This window comes from Lepisosteus platostomus, chromosome 11 (assembly GCF_059453375.1).
Source record: "Lepisosteus platostomus isolate fLepPlt1 chromosome 11, fLepPlt1.hap1, whole genome shotgun sequence".
Taxonomy (NCBI): Eukaryota; Metazoa; Chordata; class Actinopteri; order Semionotiformes; family Lepisosteidae; genus Lepisosteus; species Lepisosteus platostomus.
The window spans coordinates 32,349,353-32,374,808 of NC_142621.1; the positions used below are offsets into that span (position 1 = coordinate 32,349,353).

Consider the following 25,456-nt stretch of genomic DNA (forward strand, 5'->3'; position numbering starts at 1 on the left):
GAGGGAGAGATCACAAGCCTGACGGACGGCAGCGGGAGCCAATAACAGCCAAAGGCGCTCAATGACGTCAACCCAGCGTGTTGAACCGAAGCCAATGAGACGGCGAGGGGGGCAGCACCCGGATGCGGATGTTATTGACGTTGCAGTCGGAAAATTGACTCCTGCAGCATCAGCGGCGAAGATGGCTGTTGGCCGGAGAAGGGGCTGAGCCGAGCTGGGGTCGTCGCGCTGAAACCGGGTCATAGGGTCACAGCGCTGGGACAACAGTCGACTGAAGCTGGGTCGGAGGGATTTGTATACTTCACAGGACCGGTCAGCCTCACGACCCGGGTCCACTTCGAGCCGAGAGAGTGGAGCTGTGGCGCTGGGAGAGCACCCTAACAGCTGCTGAGAGGGACAGCGCACCTACACTGCCATTCCGGAGGGGACTATGCTATCGAAAGCCGCAACGGGGACAGAGCAACGGGGTCGTCTACGAAAAAGAGACTGAAATCGACCTCAGAGGAAACTCGGAGCTCGGAGGCTGTATATTCCGTCAGTCCGAAACGAGAACGTAGATCCGGGACAGAAGGTGTTTTGTCCCGGATACGGAGAGAAAGAGGAAGGGGGGAGTGTGTGTGTGTGTGTTTGCGTGGTTTATTGTCATTAACATCGTTCTCTTCGTTCTTGCTGGATGGTTTCATTGTTAGCCGCGGAGTGTATTGCGAGAGGAATCCTAACGGTTTTCAGCAGGTGTGGAGAATTAGGCGTATCGGGGTTATCGTCATACTGTTACTTGGCCGGGGGGTTAAATGACACAGAGCGTGTTCTGTTCCAGGTGTGCCAGACCCACACAGGGGTTGATGTCGGTCAGTCCCTTTTAACACAGGTGTTTTGGGCCTGGACTCCACGTCGCCTCCGTGGTTTTGATAAACGCCTCTCATTGTTTTTACAAGATCGGGGAAAGCAAACATCATTTGAAAATAGAACAAAATGGAGTGATTAGTGGCTTCTACAGGGACTAGTCGGAGCCTAGAGTGCGTGTGAATTCCAGCTGGGACCCGCGCTTACGCCGTACAGACACATTCCACTCAGGGGCGGGGGCTGTAGAGACCCACACAGCTGAAAGTTAAGGGAGATCAAATAAGCAGTCCGATTAAAGAAAATCTCGACAGGTGCGACAGAAGTCTGGTTGTATGTGTTTAAGGTCTGGGCGGAAGGGAGCAGTCACAGGGGAACAGTGTGTCTGTCAGTGTGATCGGCAGTGCGTGTGCGTCGTGGTGTTGAGTGTGTCTGGTTGTTCGTGGGGGATGGTTCGCCCCTCAAGTGGGCTCTGACAGAGACAGGCAGACAGGCGTGTTACCATGGAGACCACGCCGGGAACCTGCCCAGTGAGGATCACCCTGGTGCTGCTGCTGCTGCTCCTGGGCGCCACCTGCAGGCTGGGGGGTGCCATGACCAGAGAGGAGAGGCAAAGACTGAGGTAAGGGTTCGGGAGGCAGGACCGGGCACCGGAGCATGAACGAAAGCGCGTGGAGTCGCAGCTGGGGTGGGTAGAGGGTTGGTCCGGTAGGGGGGTGGCTGACAGTGACGAGTTAGGCAGTGGGATAGTGTGTTCCTGGGGGGGGGTGAGTCGGTGTTTGGGCTGCATGGTTGTGGACTATGTTGTCAGTTTTTGAGTCAGTCTCAGATTTGGTGAGTAAGGTGACAGCGGGGAGTGGGCCTCTGTGGTGTAGACTTTGTCTTGTAGCCGCCTGGTGTTCTGAACTTTTTTTGCTTCTCAACAAAACACCCAAACAAGCGGATATCCTCCTGTCGGTCCCAGATTTAATGATGGTGGGTACAGATGTCAATACGAATGGTCAAAGTGCCAAATCTAGGAATTTTGGATTGTAAAAGTACGTGGAAAAGGCCATATTAAAATACATGTCTATTCATCCCCTGCCTGCTCTCGGCCTCTCTCTCCTCCTCAGGAACCAGGTGATCGAGATGTTTGACCATGCCTACCAGAACTACATGGTGAGTGTCAGCTGACCGCCCTGCGGAGGGAGGAGAGCTAATGGATGCCCAGAAGAACGTAGTGACGCTACGGGTCCACCCACCCACACCCACACCCACACCCACACACACAGAGCCAGTGAGAACAGCTGTCTGCAGAGCACACGCGGATGTGAATGGGCGGAGCGGTGGCTAAGGATCTGCACCTGTGGCTGGAAGGTTACCGGTTCAAATCCCGCTGGCTGGCTGGCAGAGGAATCCTAGTGCGTTGGGCCCCTGAAAAAGGCCCTTAACCCCAACTGCTCCAGGGCTGCCGTATAAATGGCCGACCCTGTCTGTGTGTCTCATGGAGAGCAAGTGGGGGTATGTGAAAAGACAAATTCCTAATGCAAGAAGTTGTATAGGGCCAATAAAGTGATCTTATCTGCACGGACGCTCCCACGCAGCCTTGTCACGTTTGAAACATTCAGCCTCTGCAGCGCTGCGCCCCACAGTCTCTCTCCCTTCCTGTGTTTCAGGATCACGCGTACCCCGCCGACGAGTTAATGCCCCTGACTTGTCGGGGGAGAGTTAGGGGCCTGGAGCCCAGCAGGGGGGATGTGGACGACGCTTTGGGCAAGTAAGTCGTGGACAGACTGACGGGCTCGCAGAGTGACTCATGGGACCCACTGAGGGGCTTACACAAACACACATTGTCTCTCTCTGTCGCAGGTTCTCTCTCACCCTTATCGACACTCTGGACACTCTGGTGGTGAGTAACCCGGGGGGGTAAGAGAACATGATAAATCTAATTATCTGCAAATTATAATTATTATCACTGATGAGCTGAAATGTACAGGTTTTGTATATCGCATGTAAAACTATAACTGGGTAGCATTAAAAATGGCACTGCAGGTCACTGCGTGTGTGTGGAGTTGAGCTCTTCAGTTTTCAATCAGAACTGCTTTATTAACGATTCCTTTAATGCAGACCTACAGTTTTATTACTCATAAGCACTTGACCACAATGGTGATGTCCTTTTTAAACATAACCATTTTGGGTAATGGTCCATAATTATGACTAGTTTTATGGCTATTTGAAAGTGATTTGAAAGAGTTTAAACAAAGCGCTAGCCGTGATCTTGATAATTAATTGTTGGAGTTGATTGTTGAATGTCTGTCACTTGTCTCACTGTCTCAGAGCTGTGGTAAGCCCCCTGTCTTCACTGGGGTGTTGACCTGTCTTACTGTCTCAGGGCTGTGGTAACCCCCCTGTCTGTTACTGGGGTGTTAATCTGTCTCACTGTCTCAGGGCTGTGGTAACCCCTCTGTCTGTCACTGGGGTGATGACCTGTCTCACTGTCTCAGGGTTGTGGTAACCCCCCTATCTGTCACTGGGGTGATGACCTGTCTCACTGTCTCAGTGCTGTGGTAACCCCCCTGTCTGTCACTGGGGTGATAACCTGTCTCACTGTCTCAGAACTGTGGTAACCCCCCTGTCTGTCACTGGAGTGTTAACCTGTCTCACTGTCTCAGAGCTGTGGTAACAGCTGTCACTGGGGTGTTAACCTGTCTCACTGTCTCAGAGCTGTGGTAACAGCTGTCACTGGGGTGTTAACCTGTCTCACTGTCTCAGAGCTGTGGTAAGCCCCCAGTCTTCACTGGGGTGTTGACCTGTCTTACTGTCTCAGGGCTGTGGTAACCCCCCTGTCTGTTACTGGGGTGTTAACCTGTCTCACTGTCTCAGGGCTGTGGTAACCCCTCTGTCTGTCACTGGGGTGATGACCTGTCTCGCTGTCTCAAGGTTGTGGTAACCCCCCTGTCTGTCACTGGGGTGATGACCTGTCTCACTGTCTCAGTGCTGTGGTAACCCCCCTGTCTGTCACTGGGGTGTTGACCTGTCTCACTGTCTCAGTGCTGTGGTAACCCCCCTGTCTGTCACTGGGGTGTTGACCTGTCTCACTGTCTCAGTGCTGTGGTAACCCCCCTGTCTGTCACTGGGGTGATGACCTGTCTCACTGTCTCAGTGCTGTGGTAACCCCCCTGTCTGTCACTGGGGTGATGACCTGTCTCACTGTCTCAGTGCTGTGGTAACCCCCCTGTCTGTTACTGGGGTGTTAACCTGTCTCACTGTCCTGCAGCTCCTGAACAAGCCGGTGGAGTTCGAGGAGGCTGTGAGGAAGGTGCTGCGTGACGTCAGACTGGACAATGACATCGTGGTGTCTGTTTTCGAGACCAACATCCGAGTTCTGGGGTGAGGGGCTGGAAGATGGAGTGGCTGAGGGTGCATGAGTGTACAGTGGATCCTGAGAAGTGCGTTTCTTCACAAGACTGGGATTGTCAGTCAGTGCCATCGGTCAGGGCTTTCATGCCCAGTAACTCGGTTTTTCTTAGACAAGGATATCGATCATGTTAATATAATAACTCTTCATATAAATGCAGTGCATCTCCCCAGTCATTACATGAAGTTCAGAAGACTGCAGTCACTGTAGGAGACGGTGTGCCTCTGTGCCCAGCTCCCCCGAGAGGAGCTGGCCTGCAGCCGCTCTAGGGCTGCACAGATGGAGCGGTAGGCGTGACGGTCTCTGTGTGTACCTGTGTTAGGGGCCTGCTGGGGGGCCACTCGATGGCAGTGATGCTGAAGGAGCAGGGGACTCATATGAGTTGGTACCGTGACGAGTTGCTGGCCATGGCCAAGGACCTGGGTTTGCGCCTGCTGCCTGCCTTCAACACCTCCAGTGGCCTGCCCTACCCCAGGGTGAGTGTCCCCGAAGGTAGCGCCAGTACTCTACCACAGCAGCGCTGGTTTACTCCCATAATACTGTGTCGTATCAACAACACTCAACCCCACTGTAAACAGTACCCCCAGAAACACCCCACATCATGCTGGATTGCGATAATGGCACACTGCTTCAGGAAGCACTCCACCCTGTGGCTGGGCTGTGCGTGCGGCTCTTTGGCCAGGCTGCCTGAGTTTGCGGGCGGCCAGCTCTGCCAGTGACCAAGCCAGGACGCCTCTCTCCGGTCCCTCCGCAGGTGAACCTGCGCCATGGCGTGCGAAGTCCCGAGGCGAGGACTGGCACCGAGACAGACACCTGCACGGCCTGCGCTGGCACCATCATCCTGGAGTTCGCCGCCCTGAGCCGCTTCACCGGAGACCCTGTGTTTGAGGTGGGGGGGCAGGGAGGGGGTGTTCTACACAGAATAGCCTGTGTAGGAGGTGGGGGGGGGTCAGGGAGGGGGTACTCTACATGTAATACCCTGTGTGCGAAGTGGGGGGGTATTCTACACAGAATAGCCTGTGTGCAAGGTGGGGGGGGCAGGGAGGGGGTGTTCTACACAAAATAGCCTGTGTGTGAGGTGGGGGGAGGCAGGGAGGGGGTATTCTACACAGAATAGCCTATGTGTGAAGGGGGGGGTGGTCAGGGAGGGAGTATTCTACACAGAATAGCCTGTGTGTGAGGTGGGGGGGGCAGGGAGGGGGTGTTCTACACAGAATAGCCTATGTGTGAAGGGGGGGGTGGTCAGGGAGGGAGTATTCTACACAGAATAGCCTGTGTGCGAGGTGGGAGGGAAGCAGGGAGGGGGTATTCTACACAGAATAGCCTGTGTGCGAGGTGGGAGGTGGTGTTCTACATAGAATAGCCAGTGTGTGGGGCAAGAAAGAGGCAGAGACGGATGTTACAGCGACTTGAGGGACGGAAAGCTCAGCTCCACTGCAGAAGCTACACTTGTGGGGAGAGAGGGGACAGAAGGTGGGGAGCAGACACTGTCGCTGTGTGTAATGTAGCCATCATACCTGCGTTATTCCTTGCTCGAGCCCTGCAGGCTGTCAGTGCTGTCGATGTGGGTGTCATTAACGGTTGATTGCCTCCCCAGGAGCACGCCCGCAGGGCTCTGGACTTCCTGTGGGAGAAGCGGCAGAGGAATAGCAACCTGGTGGGCACGACCATTAACATCCATTCCGGGGAGTGGGTCCGAAGGGGTGAGAGAGGGCGGACGAGGGGGGAGGGAGGGAGCAGACCTGAGAGACTGTGACCCTGTCATGACAAGTGTCGCTGGCTGAACAGTGCTCTTGTGCTGAGTGGGAGACGGAAGGTGATTTTCAGCCACCTCTGACGCAAATTGCAATTTTCTGGCTAGTAGTGCTGAGATACTGACTAGATGAGATCTTTAATACAGGAAAAGCTTGATGGTTCCTTACTGTACTGAATCACTAGTAAGGAGTAAGAATCTATTATCCGGATTCTGAATAGCATATTAAATAATCCATTAATTTTCTTACAGGTTGTCACCGTTCATAGATGAGTGTTTCTTTACTTTCTGCATTCTTGGCTTGGGTTATTGTTATATAGCCGTTACAGAGAAATTTAAATCTGTTTCGGTGCAAACGGCCTGTTTAAAACATGTTTAAAAGAAATGGAAAGGAATGAAATTTGAAGACGGACCCTGAATGATCCGACAACTCTTTTACACACTGTGTGCACTGAGGATTTTCACTGTGGATGGAAATTCCAGTACATTACTGTTCAACCACTAAACACTGTATGTCTCTTACATGCATGTGTTGCATATTATGCAGTTGTGCATAGCCAACCATATAGCTCCGTGGGACACTTACAGGGTTTTAATTTTACCATAAAATTAACTTAATTAATGCATAAAAAACTTCACCGTTACTTCAACTAGACTGTGCAGACAGCTCATCAGTGTAGTTTTGTGCATCAATATTTATCAGACGATAAATTATGCAACGTGTTTGTGTGCATAAAACAAACAACGAGTGAAAATAATACATATTTCTTTAAAATAATCTTAAAATGGTCTATGAATTGTTGCCACCATTCGTGTTACAGTTACTTTCTTCTGGTAATTCATGGAATAAAAACACTACCTTGCAAGGTCACATGGAGTGATTGGTGTCAGGAACGGCTGACAGGTCTTCCGTTTCGGTTATTTCCCGAGTACAGCAATAGAGCCCTAAAGGTAGTGATGCACTGACTATTTTAGATACTGGGCTGTGCCCTGTGTTCATTTATTATATGACATTTTTAAGGAAATGATCATTAAAATATAGACTGTAGATTAAAGGGAAATGAAATGTTCAAGGAAGAGATGCAATGTGTCTAAATTGAACAGGATATCTTATTATTGTTCAACGTTCTGCATGGATGACAATGTTCCGCTCATTAGATTCATCTGTAAGCCTAGTTGCTAGTGGAGGGTGGCAGGGAGCTGGTAATAAATTTAATTTACTCGGAGAGCTGTGCAAAGCCTGGCCACCCACAGATCAATGCAGGTGGAGGAGGTATCCAAGACTGAAGTGGGGAAATTGCATCAGCTTTAACACTCGATGTATGTCTGCATGAGCACTGATGCGCTTTCATACACCATTAGGAACAATGTCAACAATCTATTATCACAGGTACTCCGTATACTTCCCAGATTTTTAAAATGCAAATAAAGAAAACCCTTTGGTTCTGAACCCTGTTCTCCTTTGGTTAAACAACATCGTTTAGCCGGGAGAAGCAAGCGCACAGTAATTCAGTTACACACTCCATCTTGAGCCCAAGTCATCCCAGCCTGCAGGCTATAACCGAGATAATGGCCTACCAGCTGAAAATCATGAGTGTAATTATTAACAGCGTTTTGTAAATCAGTGCCACGTATCAGTTCAGCTGGCACTTAAGTAACAAGTGTTTGAAAATCCCACCCAGTATTGTGTTATTTGCTCTGCCAGTGGGTTGACTCCCTCTTTCTGTGTTGTGACCCTCAGACAGTGGCGTGGGAGCAGGGATTGACTCCTATTACGAATACCTGCTGAAGGCCTACATCCTGCTGGGAGACGAGCGCTTCCTGGAGAGATTCAACACTGTGAGTGTGACCCGTCCCAGGCGGCCTCTTTCTCACTGCCATGTTTAAAGCTCAGAGCTCTCCTAGTCCCTGTGCTGCTGAAGCAGCTAGTGCCCTCCGATTCTGCATGGACCCGTATCAGACAACGAGAACAAGAACAGCAATAATAAACAAGAATATCTTACTTCCCTCTCCCTCCTTCAGTAACTGCTCCTGCCTGCTCTGCTTGTCCCCTCTCATGGGGGAAGGAAGGTTTCTCAGAGGTGGCAGCCCCGTCAGAGGTCTGTTTGGGGCAAGAAGACTAACCTCACCTGTGTGTGAAGAACAAGTGGCAGCTCTGCTTTCTCAGCGCTCGGCCTGGCTTCCCAGCTGTGGTCATTGTGTCTCTCCCTGCTCCCCTCACTCACTCGCCATGGCTCCCTGTCTCCCTCCCAGCACTACGCCTCGATAATGAAGTACATCAGCCAGCCGCCCCTCCTGTTGGACGTTCACATCCACAAGCCCCTGCTGACTGCCCGCACCTGGATGGACTCCCTGCTGGCCTTCTTCCCAGGGCTGCAGGTACTGGTCACTGCTTGGACTCTGGCAGTGCTTATATATCACTGTTTAACTATCCACAGTTCATTCACTATATGACTCTCCTCATACACTAGCTAATAATATACTATACTAATCACATTTTACTCGCGCTCTCCTCGGTTCTCATGAGCACCTCGCTGCGCACTGTATCCCATATCCTCTTGCATCACTGCTCATTCACACTCTCTTCCGTCTGGCTCAGGTGCTAAAGGGGGATATTCGACCCGCTATAGAGACACATGAGATGCTGTACCAGGTCACCAAGAAGCACAACTTCCTGCCCGAGGTACCGTGACCATCTGCGATGTCAGTCTGTCACCGCGGGGTCGAGCCTGTCTGCTTGTGTGCAGCAGCAGCATCTGTGCTTTCACGCTGGTGCGCTGAAACTTGCTCTCCCTTCCTCTCAGGCATTCACCACGGATTTCAGGGTCCACTGGGCTCAGCACCCGCTACGCCCAGAGTTTGCAGAGAGCACCTACTTCCTGTACAAGGTGAGATCGCTTAGCAGTCCCCTTCTGTCTTTCCTGTGTGTGTCTCTCGCTGCACCCCGCTCCTTCACTCAGCCTGTCCTGGGCGAAACGTGTCTTTCGGTTCTCACTGCCCCTCTTCCCCACCATTGCTGTGTCTGCAACCTGGGATTCAGCCTGTGTCTCCCTGTCTCTCACTGTCGCCTTGCCCCTCTCTCTGTCAGGCGACAGGAGACCCCTATTACTTGGAGGTGGGCCGGACCGTGCTGGAGAACCTGAACCGGTTTGCTCGGGTCCCCTGTGGTTTTGCAGCCATGAAAGACGTCCGGACTGGGAGCCACGAGGACCGGTGAGAGAGGGGAGGCCGTTCGGCCCGGCTGGCTCGTTGTTTGGGAGCAGAGTCAAATATCTCTCCTTGTTTCTTGAAAGAAGGATTGAGTAACGATTTCGGCAGCGTGTTTGGTAGCTTGTTCTAGATTCTCGCTATCCTTTCTGTAAGGAGTTCATGGTTTTAGATGGATGCCACTGGTTCTGAACAAGTCTGGTTGGTCTCTATGAGGATTATGAATTTTTGAATCAGGTCTCTTTGTATTTGTTTCTGTTCAGGACTAGAAGGATTCAGGTCTGAGTAGAATATTCCTTTAAGCCCAGGAATGTATCTGCTTGCTCGTCTCTGGACTGATTTCAGTGCAGTCGTCTCTTTTATCTTGGCATCCAAAATTGTACACAATAACGAGTTCTTACTTGGTAATTGTTTTGACACAAAATACCTTGATTTAAATGTTAACTCTCAGGTATGTATTATAACATTGATTGCCTTTCCTTCTCTCCCCATCCCTCTTTCTCTTGTAGTATGGATTCATTCTTCCTGGCAGAGATGTTCAAGTACCTGTTCCTTCTGTTTGCTGACCCAGAGGACCTGCCCTTTGATGTGGAGGATTACATCTTCACCACAGAGGCACATCTGCTGCCCCTGTCCCTGTCTACTGCCAACACTACTTACACACTGGCTGTGTCTAATCACACGGTACTGTCTATCAGGCTGTATGTTAATATCCACAACCAACACTACACTGGCTGTCTAATCACACAGTACTGTCTATCAGGCTGTATGTTAATATCCACAACCAACACTACACTGGCTGTGTCTAATCACACAGTACTGTCTATCAGGCTGTATGTTAATATCCACAACCAACACTACACTGGCTGTGTCTTATCACACGGTACTGTCTATCAGGCTGTATGTTAATATCCACAACCAACACTACACTGGCTGTCTAATCACACGGTACTGTCTATCAGGCTGTATGTTAATATCCACAACCAACACTATTTACACTGGCTGTGTCTAATCACACAGTACTATCAGGCTGTATGTTAATATCCACAACCAACACTACACTGGCTGTCTAATCACACAGTACTATCAGGCTGTATGTTAATGTTTAATCAGTATTACATCCATGTAGGCTGCTTTTAAAAACATGCTTCTGACGTGCCTGAATGCTGTTATTGTCTACAGCAGGGCTGTCTAGTCTAGGTCCCGGAAGTTCAGCATTTCTGCAGGTTTTCATTCCATTTAAGCTCTTAAAGAGATCTTGGATATTTTTATTGGCTCAATTGAACCAATTTTCTCGGTTGCTCAAGCGTTAATGATTGAAAGAGACATACCACTATCCCAGTACCAGGACTGGACAATCCTAGTCTGCAGCTGGCTTTTGCAGACTTTTTAAATGAACTTTTAAATTAAAGTGAAGATAGAGAGTTGAACTTGCAACCTTAGGGTTGCTAACACGACACATACAAAACCACAGGCTGTTTGCACAGTACGAGTTCTTTCTCTGACCTGCATTTTGTCTTCTCGTGCCTCTTCACTGCCAGTGGCATTTATACAAAAGCTCGCATGAAGGAGACAGCTGGTTCTTCTCTAAAATACCTCTTTTTCATTTTCATGCGTTAAATGAATTTCTTTCACCAAGAAGCCAAACTTAACTCTCCCCTGTCATCTGTCTCCCTCAGTTAGGGGAGAGTTCACTCTCGGACACAGACGACTCAAATTTCGACTGGTCCTGCCCCAACACACAGCTGCTGTTCCCTGATCCCTCCTTCCCGCAGTCCATCCGAGAGCCAGTCAGGAGCGCCGTGGACAAGAGCTGCCCCCGCCCGGCCCCCCCAAGGTGACAAACGGACGGGGGCGTTGGGGGCAGGCTGTGGAGGTGGGAAGAGGAGGGATGAGAAGAGAGAGGTAGGAGGTGGATTGGAAGTGATTAGTTGTTGAGTCGGGGAGGAGGGGGAAGAGTGTCAGTGAGCGAGACGGAGAGCGTCAGAGCCTGGGAGGAATCCAGCATAAGTCTTGACCGCTCAATGAACCCGGTGAGAGAATGTGCACTGTCGAAATTCCGACTCCTAAGAGGAAAACACTTTCCTGCTGTTCACTCTCGATTTTCCTCCGTTTTTCCCTTTCCGCCCCTCTCCCAGTGACGGGGGCTCTGCGGGGCGCCCTCCCCTGCGAGCGCGGGACTTCATGGCCAATAACCCCGAGCACCTGGAGCTGCTGAAGAGGATGGGAGTCAGTCTGATCCACCTGAAGGATGGGAGAGTGCAGCTGGTGCAGCATGCCACTCAGGTAATCTTGACACACCTGCGCAGCACCCAGGCTACATGGTGACTCTCCCGGCAGGGCACGCCACATGGGCACTGTGGTGACTCTCCCGGCACGCCACGCCACGCCGCACGGGCACCGTGGTGACTCTCCCGGCACACCACGCCACGCCGCACGGGCACCGTGGTGACTCTCCCGGCACGCCACGCCACGCCGCACGGGCACCGTGGTGACTCTCCCGGCACGCCACGCCACGCCGCACGGGCACCGTGGTGACTCTCCCGGCACGCCACGCCACGCCGCACGGGCACCGTGGTGACTCTCCCGGCACGCCACGCCACGCCGCACGGGCACCGTGGTGACTCTCCCGGCACGCCACGCCACGCCGCACGGGCACCGTGGTGACTCTCCCGGTACGCCACGCCACGCCGCACGGGCACCGTGGTGACTCTCCCGGTACGCCACGCCACGCCGCACGGGCACCGTGGTGACTCTCCCGGTACGCCACGCCACGCCGCACGGGCACCGTGGTGACTCTCCCGGTACGCCACGCCGCACGGGCACCGTGGTGACTCTCCCGGCTCGTCACGCCACACGGGCACCGTGGTGACTCTCCCGGCTCGCCACGCCGCACGGGCACCGTGGTGACTCTCCCGGCTCGTCACGCCACACGGGCACCGTGGTGACTCCCGGCTCGCCACGCCACACGGGCACCGTGGTGACTCTCCCGGTACGGTACGCCACGCCACACGGGCACCGTGGTGACTCTCCCGGCACGCCACACCACACGGGCACCGTGGTGACTCTCCCGGCTCGCCACGCCACACGGGCACCGTGGTGACTCTCCCGGCACGCCATGCCGCACGGGCACCGTGGTGACTCTCCCGGCTCGCCACGCCGCACGGGCACCGTGGCGACGCACCTGCCACAAAACGTGGGTCAGGGTGTGAGCCCTTTACCTGTGTGTGTGTGTGGGCAAACCCTAGGGTCCGCAGAGAACCAAAGAGATAGTCAAGGTGTTCCGTGTTCTGTGCAGTAGGTGACTTTCTCTGTCTTGCTCCTCCAGGCCTTCAGTGCCGTCGATGCAGAAGACGGGCTGCGGTTCATGCAGGAGATGATTGAACTGTCCAGCCAGCAGCAGAAGGAGCAGCTGCCCCCCCGTGCCGTGCAGATAGTCTCCCACCCATTCTTCGGGAGAGTGGTACTGACCGCTGGGCCCGCGCAGTTTGGAACGGACCTATCCAAAAGCCACAGGGGGGTGAGTCCTGCGCGCTAGTCTCAGTTCTGACTCCTTTTCTGCCCCAGTCCTTCATCTTCCCCTTTCTTCATCTTTCTTCAGGGAGCTGGAAAATTGAGATTTACTGGAAAAAAAGACCCTTTCAAAAGCGCTAAACTTTCTCCCCTCGTCTCCTGTCCCTCTCTCTCAGGTGCAGGGGTACGTGGCCCTGTCAGAGCCGTACAGCGGCTGCTCGGAGCTCAGCAACGCCGCAGTGGTGGCCGGGCACATCGCTCTGCTGCAGCGGGGGCAGTGCATGTTTGCGGAGAAGGCTCGCAACATCCAGAAAGCTGGGGCTATTGGAGGCATTGTCATTGGTGAGCCAAGGGGACAGGCTGGGTCACTACAGATGCACTAATGATGATAAGAATAAGAGAATAAGCCACTCCACTCAAGCGCTTTACAGTTAATGGGGATAATGGGATCCCCCCTCCACCACCACCACCAATGTGTAGCCCGTTGTATCAGTGGGGAGAACAGAGTAATGAAACCAGCTGATGGATGAGGATTATTAGGAGGCCATGATTGGTAAAGGCCAGAGGGGAATTTGGCCAGGAAACCGGGGTGACACCCCTACTCTTTTAGAGAAACCCTGGGATTTTTAATATCCACTGAGAATCAAGGCTTCAGTTTTACATATCATCCAAAGGATGGTGCCTTTTTTACAGTATAGTGTCCCAATCAACATCCTGGGGCATTAGGACCCACACAGACTGCAGGGTGAGCACCCCCTACTGGTCCCACTAACACCTCTTCCAGCAACAACCTTAGCTTTCCCAGGAGGTCTCCCATCCAGGTACTGACCACCTGCTGGCTATACAAAGAAAGAGCTACATTTGTAGTGACGCCAAAAAAAGCTGTGGAACACAGAGACACAACAGACATGCGTAGAAATGTAAAATGTAGAGAGCATACTACTCCCCCCTTCACAGGGTTTATATACCTGGGTAAAGTACCCCACTGAAAGTACAGCAGCAGTGTCTGCAGTGTGGGCTCGAACCCACCACCTGTCAACCCTGCGTCCACAAGACACCCCACTCTACTCAGTAGTACATTGAATAAAGTAAAAAAATAACTTTTACAAATGTATTTGGATAGCTACCATAAATATAACATAATTACTGTTTTTACTTAACACATGTGAAATAAATGGGAGGTGATGGGGATAGAGAGTGTTACTATTCTGTATTACTATTGGCTGATGCTCTGTTGTAATTTCTCTGATATCTATTGGTTGAGTCTTGACTCTTGTGTTCTTATTGGTTGATGGTTTTCTTTGTGTGTATCTATTGGCTAATGGTCCGTCCCCTGGGCGGGGTCCTGTGTCTGTGCTTGCCTGTTGGCAGATGACAATGAGGGCAGCAGCAGTGACACCGCTCCCCTATTCCAGATGGCGGGGGATGGGCGGAGCACCGATGACATTACCATCCCCCTCCTCTTCCTCTTCCATAAGGAAGGCAACATCGTGCTGGAGGCCCTGAGAGAGTACAGGGAGGTGGAGGTGCTGCTGAGCGACAGAGCAAGAGACAGAGGTGAGCGAGAGGCGGGCGAGGCATACTCAGTGATGGAGTGAAGTTTCTGAATCATCTTGGTGACAGGGAAGGAGAAAAGGGGAGAGTGCGAGGATCTGGGGCGAGATGTTAGCCTGTCCCGCTCTTGCTCCCACTCTCTCTCCTCTCCACTGGGTAACTATGTGCTTCCTCTCTCCTGTGCTCTCCTGTGGGATTTCAGCGGCCATATTTAAAGGGAAAGCCCTCCCCAGCTACATCTTGGAGAGCAGTAAGTACTTCCCTCTTCCCTCCTCTCTGTGCTGGACAGCAGCCTAGTCCAGCCCAACTTCAGCTGCGTCAGTCTCCTCTAAATTAACTTGCTACAATCTGGCCCATCCAGGTCCGGTACAGGCAAGTCCTGGTTCTGGTTGTGGTTCTCCTGGTTGTTGGTAGTGCCGAGTGGCACTGGACTGTTCTGGACATTCAGGGCTCCTGCAGTACTGTAGTGGTCTTGTGCACTTTGACCGATATTCCAATAACTGCACCACTCTACACCACCATAACTCTTCAGCACTCGGGAAAAGCAATGTACAGCCATTCCTCGATTTACCAGTGTTTTCTGTGTGGAAGCATGCCTTTTAACCCCTGTTTTTCTCAGTTACAAAGTGATTTTTGCTACAAGAAGGTGTCCTTTGCACGCTCTACTTACAATGCAGTAGTAAAATAAATTAGTATTGTAAATCCCACCGATCTGATGTCGATTTAAAAAGGGACACAATGTTAGGAAATGGTATATTACTTTTAGTTTCTCTCTGCTATTAAAAAAAAAAAACTTTTCACCTGCTCTGTGAACAGGAGCCAGAGTGATTTAGATAATGGTCTTATTATGCTATTTTTTTCAAATAAATATCACATTCATTCTATTCCAAAGGCTAGTTGTAATTAGGAATCGAAATCCACTTCAGGTCAGTTTAATTGTAAGAAAAGAAAACAACCATTTCACCTGGAAATCAGCAATTCGTGACCTACAGTCCTCTGAGCAATCATTCCTGACCTTGCTGAGGTGGCGCTTCTCCAACAGATTGCTTCTATCAACCATAATTTGTCTGAAACAAATTAAACGGTATCGGCTGTATTGGCGAGCATCTTCTGGCATACGTGTAGTGTAAATTATCACACACGCAACCTTGGAGCACATCCAGAGCTGTGAATCCAGCAATCCCAGGGCCACCTCAAAAGCGGTGTCCTAGCCCTGATCTAAAGAGAGGACATTTGTGGAAGAGCTTATGGTTTTTTATTGTTATGTGATACACCCTTTGCATCTTGACCAAATGCTTTTATCCAAAGCGTCTTACTGCTGCATCTGCCAAATGGAAGAATTTAAATGGGATGCAAACCCACCTGAAAAACAAGAAAATCATTTTGTGTTTTAAATAAGTTTGCACGTTTTGTTATTTGCAGATTTTTCTCTTGGTGTCATTTTTAGTTTTTTAAACGGTGTTTGGTTTCTTGGAAGTATGTGCACGCTGTCAGGCGTGGCAGTCTACTTCGGTGTGCGGTACCAGTGAGTGTCAGTGAGCATCGAAGTGCTTCTCTGTTTGTGTCCGGATGGCTGGCTTAAACCAGCATCACTTTGACCCCATCAGCCTGTATTAGTGAGCGTCTGGCCGCATCTGGTCTCGGTCAGGGAGTATGTGTCCGTCTTTTTCCATCAGTTGTGTGTCAGTGTGAATCAGTCTGTGTCGGTCTGCTTTCCAGTCTGGCTCAGGTCAGTATGTGCTCATGTGTTTGTATGCGAGAGTTGAAACTAGTCTCTCTGTGTTAAGAAAAGAGAGTGCGGCACCAAGATATTGAAACCAGAGCAGTGTTTATCTCAGCATGGGGCCTAAGTTCTCTTTCTGCCTCTTTTGGAGAGAAATGAACAGCATATTTGAGTTAAACAGGGGCTGCTCTGAGAATTTGACATTTTTCTGTTGGGTGATTTTGCTGAATTAACTGAAACTGTAAACCCTAAACACCTCTTACGTTTCCCAGTTCCCTTTATATTCCCAGTTTTCCTTAACCATTTGCCTATTTTTTTCACTCTCTGTACTGCCTCTTCCCATCAGTATGATGTACTTTTATATCTCACGTCTGTCTGTCTGACAGGTGGGGAATCTGAGCGAACAGAGGAGGAGGACTGCTCTGCGGAGGACAGGGAGACCGTGGCCCCGCCTCATTCCACAGACACCGACCAATCAAGTGCAGGCACAGTCGAAGAGCACCAATCAACAGGGCACGAGGGGGACCAGAGGCAGGAAGCTGAGGGTCAGGGCAGCGAAGAGGCGGACCCTGTCGTGGCTGAGGACTCCAGTAGCCAATCTATAGACTCTTTGCTTGCTGACTGGAAGGAGGATCTTGAAGCCTTTCAGCAGATGGAGAAGGATGAGCTCTGACAGCGGCCCTCTCCCCACATGGTATGACCCTGACTAGTCCACAGGCGTTTGCTGCATGTCTCCACTGCACTCCCCAGCTGGGGAGAAGAGGGCAGTGAGCTGGAGTAAATGGGGAACATCAAGAGTTTAAGGAGGAACAGAATCAATGAAACACACCACAATTCCAGCACCTCCTTCCTGCTCTTTCCATGGTGTCCAGGAATATTATTTTTTCTTATTTCAGGTGGATTTCAATTTAGGCCCTGGAATCAGGATTAATTGCAAATCCTAGTTTGTTTATTTAATTAATCGTATTGACTTGAACGGTGCATGATTCTTGGTATCCAGGGCTCCCTGGTCCTCAGTCCTGAGACTGCAGCTGTAGACAGTCTACCTCTGGAAATGCAGGCAGGTGGATAGGACTCCCCCTAGTGGAGCACATAAACCACTACAACCTTGACTGCTGAAAAGTGGAAGGACCAATTGCTTTGGGATAAACTTGGCTGATCTCACAGAACCCGCTTTCCTGTTCTTGTTAACTCCCCTCACTGATTTTTTTTTTTGTCGCAGAATGAGCAGTCACCCCAGCCTCTCCCCAGAACGCACTCTGACACAATGCGGGGTGAGAAAGAGGACGAGGGGTCAGTCAGAGGCCCCAGGTCCATAGCAAACCCCAAGTCAAAATTCAGTAAAACCACACTAGCCTAAAACCAGCATTCGCAGTGCAATCGGGGCAATGAAGGAGAGTTTGGATAGATCTTTAAAGTATTAACTGAATAAGATGAACTAAGACGCGCCCTCTCTTGTGTACACACGTTGTGCAACAGTAGTCGGGCCAGCGGCAGAGCTGAGGGTTAGGGAAAGTGTTTCTGGCAACATAAAAATCTTTCCAAAAGAAAGGAATAAAAAAGCCCTGGCTCAATCGGTTGAGGTCAGGGAGAATGTAACCGGGTTCTGTGTAAGAGCTTGATTGGACCTATGCTCTGCACGGTGGCGACAGTGCCATCCTTGGCTCTCTGAAGGTTCTGCTATTCCACTGCTGGCCAGCAGGGGGCACTGCTGCCCGCTGCTCAGGGAGACTGAGCTCAGGATGACTGGAGTTCCACCAGTGACGGACTGGAGAAGCCATGCTAGAATTAAAACAACAATATCAATATGACTATTAATTAAATAAAAATAATTCCCGAACCCTAATGAAGTGTTTCTTCCTCCCCCGCACCTCCACACACCACAGAAAGATAGAGGGAGTGAGAGAGATGGCCAAAGCCAGGGAGTTCAGGGTGAGGACAAGGGGGGAGGAAGTCGAATGGCCTCTTGCCCTCCCTCTCACTCCCTCCTTCTCCCTCTGCTGAAGGAATCTCAGAAATGCGGCCTTTCTCACATGGGCCGAGACTCGAGTTGCTTTTCCAGAGAAGGAGATACACGGTGGCGTTGTCTGGAAGGGCACCCACGCGCTCTCACACGCACGCAGCAGCACGAACACGGGGACACTGGGGCCAGGAGAGCCCCTGCTCAAACCCGGGAGGAGGCGTGTCTTCCCGCGGCGCTGACGCAGGCCCCTCTGACTCGCGCGCATCTCCCTTGGGGTTGGGGGGGGGTGCCAGGGCCATCTTCGGCCCTCAGAGCCAGGATGGGTGTGGGAAGAGGCAGGAAAACCCAAACCTTCCCAGGAGGAGAGCAAGAGCAGGCAGGGGAGTGAGAAACGGGGAGGAGGGAGGAGAAGAAGAGGCAGAGAGAGGGCTACAGCGGAGCGGCCCTCTTGCTCGTTTGTGTGTTTATTAGCGGAGAAAAGAATACCCAGCTGTCTCTCAGCGACCTCAACCGCCTGACGGGGAAGCCTGTTCCACACACCCACGCCACTTTGTGTAAAGAAGCATTTCCTATTCAGCATCCTAAATGCACTCCTTGTCCGTTTGCGGCTGTGGTCCTGCGTCCTTGTATCCCTGCAGGTGCCAGAGCTATATTATAAGCAGAGAAAACAGGGGCAAGTCCCATGCCTTCAGCTACGGTGTGTGACAGCCCTCAGATCAGAGCCAAGGCATCTCAGTAACTGAGATGCCTTGTATGTAGTTTACTTCCACCATTCCCGTCTCATCAGTGTTTACTGGCCAGACGCTCAGTCCACAACAACTTCCCTGCCCATTGTCTCATCAGGCATAACCAATCGGTTCCATGGAGCAACCGAGAAAAGGCTGTGAAGCAGTGCACTAAAAGGCAGAGAGAGGGCAAATTCAGATTTTTACACCGCCAGCTCAGGAGGCTGCCGGTGGAGAATCCGCGCTCGGACTATGTAGCTGGACAGCCTTGCAGATATAGCTGTGCACATCCGATAACACCGCCCTCATCACCGTGGAGGCTTTGCGGGTGCTGTATGATCTTTGTAATGTTTATTCAACACATTTGCATCACACTGTCCCGAATAGTGCAGCTCCATTCCGTCACACTGTACAAACTGTGCAGTAATAACGCCTGCTAAAATACTGAAAGCGTTGTTTGTGGTTTTTGGTAGATCTCGTTTACAGACTTGCGTATTTTACTGTGTAATAGTGGGAATTATGTTTAAATGCGGAGTAATTTGTAAGTAAGTGAGTAGTGCTGGTACGCACGCACGGACAAGCCCGATTCCCCTCCGTCCGTTCAGCACGTCAGACCACACTCGGATAACTCTCTCACGCCCCCACACATTGTTTCACTCGCACGCTCGCCAGGCGCTGTGCTCGACTGCTCTGGCCTGGCTGTTGTCCACGCAGGGAGCGAGAGTCTCGGCGTGGCCGTGCTCGATTGCTGGGGTCTGGCCGCGGTGGATCAGGACGGAGCCGCAGTCCAGAGCTCGAGATCCCGCCCGTCTGTCCGCCGGAGGCTCACGAGCTGCGGGGAAGCCCGGACGAGCGGAACCGGCGGTACAGCGAGGTCAGCCCCGCTGCGGCGACTGTGCCCCGGCTCACGCTGTTACCAGTGCTGCTATTATTTGTCGGAAATCTGCTTTCCTTTTGTTGCAGTTTCTATTGTTATTTCCTGCCGGATTGATATCATCAGTTCGGGGCTTGTTGGATTGCGGTACACTCTTCACGGCTCTAGTTTGGTCTGAAGAAACGCTCGTGGAATAAGTTTGGGTGAGATTTCGGGTTTTTTTTTCCTTAAGAGGGGGTGGAGAGGCAATGTAGCTCTCGAGTCCCAGTTGTGAAAAATGGGGATCGGGAGCCCAGTTTAGCGGAGAAATGTAGCTTGTTATTATGTGTTTCGTTTGTTCGGACCTGACCCGTCTTGTTGTGATATCTTCCTCGCCCCTTTCATTTTCTTGCGTGGCCGGGGAAGAAGGGGCGGGCGGGGGGCTACAACCTGGACACACTGTGGTGTAAGTGATTGGGTGAGCATTTAAGCACACCCAGACAGTGTGAAAAATGGAGCCCGGTGACACGGGTCCCCGAATCCCAGCCTCTCATTGGCAGCGCCGCGCACATAAACACAACCAAACGCGCTGCCGGCCGGGGGTCTGTCCCGAGTGCTTTCTGCGGTCCCCACCGCTCTCTCGCCCGCCAGAGATTTGGGTAAATATGACGTTTATTAATTGGAACTGGGGGCGTGCGTGGTGCTGGAGAATTTTTCTCATCCTGTCTTGTCTGCTCCGTGTGTGTGAAACCGGTTCCGCAATAGTGGTGGTCCGTTAACGCCGTGGGGTGTGCATGGGCACGGGTTCGAGAGCTGCCCGCCCTACCTCGCTGTCTTCGGGATTCGGGGTCCAGATGTGGCCGGCCAGCTGCCGCCGCGGGGCCTCCGGCACGGGGTTGCACAGAGAGATCATCACAGGGCCATTGTCTGTGGGCGAAAATGCACACATCTGTATGCTTCTAACAAACGGGAGCGGGTGCGCTTGTGTGTGGCGTGATTGTAACGTTGTTTTTTTTTGCCGGAATGTGACTGGTCCGACGCTCTTTCTCTGCTTTATCCCCCCTCCCCCGAGCCCCGCGGTACTGAGACAGCTGTGGTGAAGCCCGAGGTGTGTACCTCGGTATTCAGAGGTGTAAGAGCGAGCCGGAGCAGGGGAGGTTCACGCTGGTGTGCGTTGGGCAGAGATACAGTCCAGGATCTGTGACTGTACTGCGTAAACAACTCCTCCAGACATCTCCAAATCACCATTGTGTCTCGCCTGTCAGCTCCCTGCTTCGCCTTTCACAGCCGGGGCTGTTGGCAGAAGAAGGACTGCGCTCGCTGGTCGTCTGACAGGCTGCGTATTTTTCGTTTATAATTACAGAAATATGAAGCGTGTCTCCGGCAGGGAGCAGAGCCTAAGCCGTCTCGTAATGCCGTTTTGGTTAAGTCGATAACATCTGCTTAACGGGATTCCGTTTCCAAGTGAACTCTGATGTTGCAACTAAAAAGCCAGCAGTGAGCCTAAAATTATCCAGCTCAGTCCTGGAGACGCGCATGTCTTTCAAAATAAACTGTCGCCTCTGCTTCGGAGGAAGGCGTTACAAGTGTATTTGAATTCGCACTCTCCATTAAAATACATCCATTAATGCGCTCGAGTGGCTCCGTCATAGGCATTCCAACGTGTTGACCAGAGCTCATCATACAACCATTCCCTTTAAAACAATCCCAGTTTCCGGTTAATAAAAAGCCCACGTAAAAAAGTGTGTTTGCACTGCTCTTGCCGACGGGAGGATTTCGGATGTGCTGCGGCAGGTTAGGACACAGCCTAGGGTTGTTTGAGAGAGCTCTGACTCTCCTGGGGGAGGGGGTAGTTTGAGTCTGAGGGATACCCACTAAGACGGCTCTGACCACTGCCTACTGACCGGCCTGGACAGTGTTGACCCCGGAGCTTGGTTTGAGTCTGAGGGGATATAGTATGGTAGTAAAGTACCGGTGACCAAGAGGTTCCCAGTTCAAGCTCCAGCCCACCCAGTGCTCAGCTTATCTATACCTGCCTGTGCTCTGTCCTTCTTCTGAGATGTGAAGCACAGGCAGTGAGTGAGCCAGCAGCAGCAGTTACAGATGCACAGGTAGTGTCTGATAGATGGGGGGGCCCAGAGGAAAATAAACAGGAGTGAGGAGGACAGGCAGTGAAGGGCTTAATCTCTTCAGTCTTGGTAGGCGGGGCCAGAAGGATTCTGCACCAGGACGAGACGCCCACTGGCTCATTCTTGTGTTCTTACTCGGGAACAGAGGTACCCTGGGTAGCAGCTGAGTCGCTTTCCACCTTCGAACAGATCCTAGCGGTCTGGCGGGAAGGATCCACACGTGAGATGCCTGTTGCACTGGGGCGCACTGCCCCGCTGGCACAGGGGCTTGCGAGTTACCCTGCAGGAAGCCCAGCGTGGCGGAGAAATGCATTTTTGCCAGTTGAGAATGTTCTGAGGTCTGTATAAGAGTTTGGAGGCATAAAAATGTTTCTTCTTCAACTGGAAGAAGTGCCCGGTGATGAATTTCTTGTTGGGCCGCACGTTTCCATAACATCTAGAGAGCAGATAATTCACTCCAACTCCCTGTGTTGGAGCTGTTCTGTGGATTGGCAGCTAAATGAGAAGATAGACTGACAGACTTTGATATAATGACTTAGATCTTCAGCTGTACCTACTCTTTGAGGAGCTATAAATAGGTTCACGCTGCGTGCACCCAGAAATCTCTATCTTCGCCTGCTTCCTTTTCCTCCGGCTTCTCTCCTTCTTCCCTGAACCCTCCCTCTTTCCTCTCCACTCTACTCTCTGTTGTCTCTTGCAACCTGCAACACGGCCCTTTGCATCTGTTTCTTGTTACAGCAGCGAAAAAAGACAGAGCAGATCCGAGTGTAGTTACTGTCTGAGATTGAATTTGCTATTTATAGCTGCCCTCTCTCCCTCCATCCTCATCTCTCCCTTTCCCCTCTCCCCCTCTGTGTTGTGCTGGGTTTTTGGATGCTGCTGGGTTAGGTGAAATATGGCCTAATTTGGAGGTGATGCAATGTGGGAGTGACATCACTCACTGAAGAAGGTTGCCATGGTTATTGGACTTTAAGGAGGGAGGGAGGGGCCTGGGTTGAGGGGGGGGTCTGTGTGTGTATTGGGGGTAATGTGGGCTGGTAGTTGTACGTGTTCTGGGATGCCTGAGTGTGTGTGTCAGTGCATGTGTAATAGACATTGATTATGCATGTATGCTTGTTACATTGGCTGATGGCACACGGGTAGAGGCGATAGCCAATACTATTAATGCCTCCCGGCCGATGTCACTCTTGCACTGCATCACCTCTGAGGTAGGCTGTGTTTCATCTAACACAAAAGCCCATCTCGGAACAGAGGGAGAAAGAGCAGGGCAGGTGAGAGGAAAGTTTGAAGCAGGAAATTTTGCCATCTAGCAAAGCAGTAGCCATTGATTCTCCATATTCGGAAAAGACCACTCTTTAGTTGCACTGTTTGCCTGTTTGTGCTGTAGGGGCGTTTGTGTTTTTCGATTGTTGGCAACTTATTCAGAAGCCGAGTAGCGCAGCTGGAGCTGCTAGGGTGTCTGCTGCTGGCAGATCTGCTGATTGCTCTCCGGCAGCTGTAGGGAAAAACAGGTGTGCTGCTTCCTGAATCCCAAAGAAAGAGAAGATGGATGTCCGGATCAGTTTGGGATCAAACACTATGTATGTGCATAAAAAAAAAAAGCAGCCCCCACCTTAAAAAAAAAAAAGGGTCCTAAAACGGTGATCTGCAGCTCGTGCGACGTGGGTATTTCTGGAAGAATCCCAACAGCAGGACCAAATCTGTCAAAATGGCTACAAAATCCTGTTGCTGAGAAAGTAAATACCTTGGAGAAGGAGCTGAGGGAGCACCACAAGATCGCGGCGCCGGTGAATCCCACGTTCAGGGAGGTGCGCTCCATTAATCACCAGTACAGCCGCGCCGCTGCTGGGTCGCAGGCTGTCAGAGGAAGTCAGACACGGCCGCCTGTTCCGGGAGTCCTGGGAGCCCCGTCGTCTAACAAGGCAGCTCTGCCTGAGGACCTGCAAGCTCGAGGCACCGGTCCCAGCTGCAGTTCATGCCCGAGCCACTGTCTGGGAACACGACCAGGGAGATCCGCGCCAGAGAGCCTGAGCTGAGGCGGCTGACTTGAGCCAGAGAGCAGGCAGGCTCCTAGCAAACGCCACCAAAGTCCCAGCTCATGTTGCCCATGACTTTGGAGTAAACGACATGCCTTCCATCCATCTTTAACCTCTTCACCCTGTTCAGGGTTGTGGAGGAGCCAGAGCCTATCCCAGCAAGCAACGGGCTCAAGGCAGGGTACATCCTGGATGGGACACCAGTCCATCACAGGGCACACATGGACACAGACACGCCCTCCCACCAGGGTCAGTTCTCCCAGAAGCCAGTTAACCTACCCGCAGGTCTTTGGACTGTGGGAGGAAAACGGCAGCACCCGGGGGAAACCTGTGTGAACGTGAGGAGAGCATGCAAACTCCACGCAGACAGCATCCAGGTCTGGAACTGAACCCAGGGCCCCAGCGCCGTGAGGCAGCAGCGCTCCCTCACACGTTCCACCCGATGGCAAGTTCAAAGCCCTTGGAAACGAGCTGAGGTGTAGGACCGGACCAGCGGCTGTCCCAGGGGTCCCGTCTGCACCGCGCGCCGGTGGGCAGGGGGGAATGTTCATCCGTCACCGCAGCACTGGGCTGAGGGCTTGCTGGGCTGAAGAAGGCGTCGCACGTTCTCGCATGCTCCTCTGTGGCTATCGCCCTCCTGACCATGCACATGGGCCTGAGTGAGGCGGTCACGGTCAGTTTGGCACAAGGATTTACAGAGAAATGCCAAAACAAAGAAAGTATGCGAGGGGAGATACACCAGGAGCGAAGTAATAACAATTCCTTACACTCGTAAAGCAATTTTCTGGACACACCACTCCACCACAACCAGTGTGCAGCCCCACCTGGATGATGTGACAGCAGCCATAGTGCACCAGTATGCTCACCACACACCAGCTATCAGTGGGGAGGAGAGCAGAGTAATGTAGCCAATTCAGAGATGGGGATTATTAGAAGGCTGTGATTAGAATAGGCCTCGGGGAAATGTGCCCAGGACACCATGGTTACACCCCTACTCTTTTAGAGAAACACCCTGGGATTTTTAATGACCACAGAGAGTCAGAACCTCGGTTTATGTCATCCAAAGGACTAGCACCTTTTACAGTATAGTGTCCCCGCCACTATACTGGGGCATTAGGACCCATACAGACTGCAGGGTGAGCACCCCCTGCTGGTCCCACTAACACCACTTCCAGCAGCAACCTTTCCCAGGAGGTCTCCCATCCAGGTACTGGCCAGGCTCACACTGCTGAGCTTAAGTGGGCTGCCAGCTGTGGGCTGCAGACTTCAAGGGCAGATCAAAGCAGCAGAGGACCAGGTAACTTATACCTCAATGCCAGGAGTATTAGGAACAAAATACAAGACATGGAAGCTACTGCATGGGTGATTGTGTAGTTGGCATTGTAGGAATGGGGCAAACAGCGATGGTCAACAGTGTAACATCAGTGGACAGCGACTCAAGAGAGACAAGAAGATGGAAGATGAGGAATTGTGACATTATACATCCAAAATCATATTCTGGCACAGGAACCTAATGTAGAGGAATCAAGTGTCTCCGACCTGGGAAAACCACAATCGGGAGATACAGTTCTAGAGTTGCTACTGACTGACAAATTCAGATGATGCTTACAATGAAACTGGAGCTGTGTGGGCGTGCAGGGGTTAGATGAAGTGGGTATCATGGGAGATGGGAGTTTTTCCCACGTAGACTGAGGAAAAGCCATGAGGGACATCAGCTGATGGCGTGGAAGTTTCATCCAAGCACCGGCCTGAGGGGGGAATAT

The 25,456-nt window shown here is 51.8% G+C and overlaps 2 protein-coding genes across 7 annotated transcripts in view; both read left to right on the forward strand.

Annotated features, from left to right (window-relative positions):
* Positions 1-85: 85 nt before the first annotated feature.
* Positions 86-17,827, forward strand: edem3 (ER degradation enhancer, mannosidase alpha-like 3). 2 transcript variants are annotated; one of them, XM_088599180.1, is made up of 21 exons: positions 86-1,462; positions 1,953-1,998; positions 2,496-2,596; positions 2,689-2,728; positions 4,097-4,209; positions 4,560-4,713; positions 4,992-5,126; positions 5,835-5,940; positions 7,732-7,829; positions 8,244-8,369; positions 8,590-8,673; positions 8,795-8,878; positions 9,079-9,203; positions 9,707-9,881; positions 10,877-11,034; positions 11,336-11,483; positions 12,526-12,717; positions 12,887-13,052; positions 14,082-14,267; positions 14,467-14,514; positions 16,374-17,827. In XM_088599180.1, the coding sequence occupies exons 1-21, from the start codon at positions 1,344-1,346 to the stop codon at positions 16,658-16,660; spliced, it is 2,691 nt and encodes an 896-aa protein (XP_088455306.1). In that variant the 5' UTR covers positions 86-1,343; the 3' UTR covers positions 16,661-17,827. The 2 variants fall into 2 exon arrangements, with proteins under 2 accessions (XP_088455306.1, XP_088455307.1); XM_088599181.1 differs by lacking the exon at positions 14,467-14,514 and having other exon boundaries at positions 102-1,462.
* A 1,514-nt stretch (positions 17,828-19,341) lies between these two features.
* The window catches only part of LOC148652461 (uncharacterized protein C1orf21 homolog), a 30,238-nt gene continuing 24,123 nt past the window's right edge, over positions 19,342-25,456 (forward strand). For 2 of the 5 annotated variants that reach the window (XR_015925323.1, XM_088599191.1), the window contains exon 1: positions 20,041-20,187. Coding sequence is in view for 1 of the 5 variants with exons in the window: in XM_088599191.1 (XP_088455317.1) it covers positions 20,041-20,187 (147 nt within the window). In the remaining 4 variants the exon portion in view is untranslated. Of the gene's footprint in view, positions 19,753-20,040; positions 20,188-25,456 lie in introns of those variants that run through there. The other 3 variants (XM_088599193.1, XM_088599192.1, XM_088599194.1) reach the window with 3 other exon arrangements.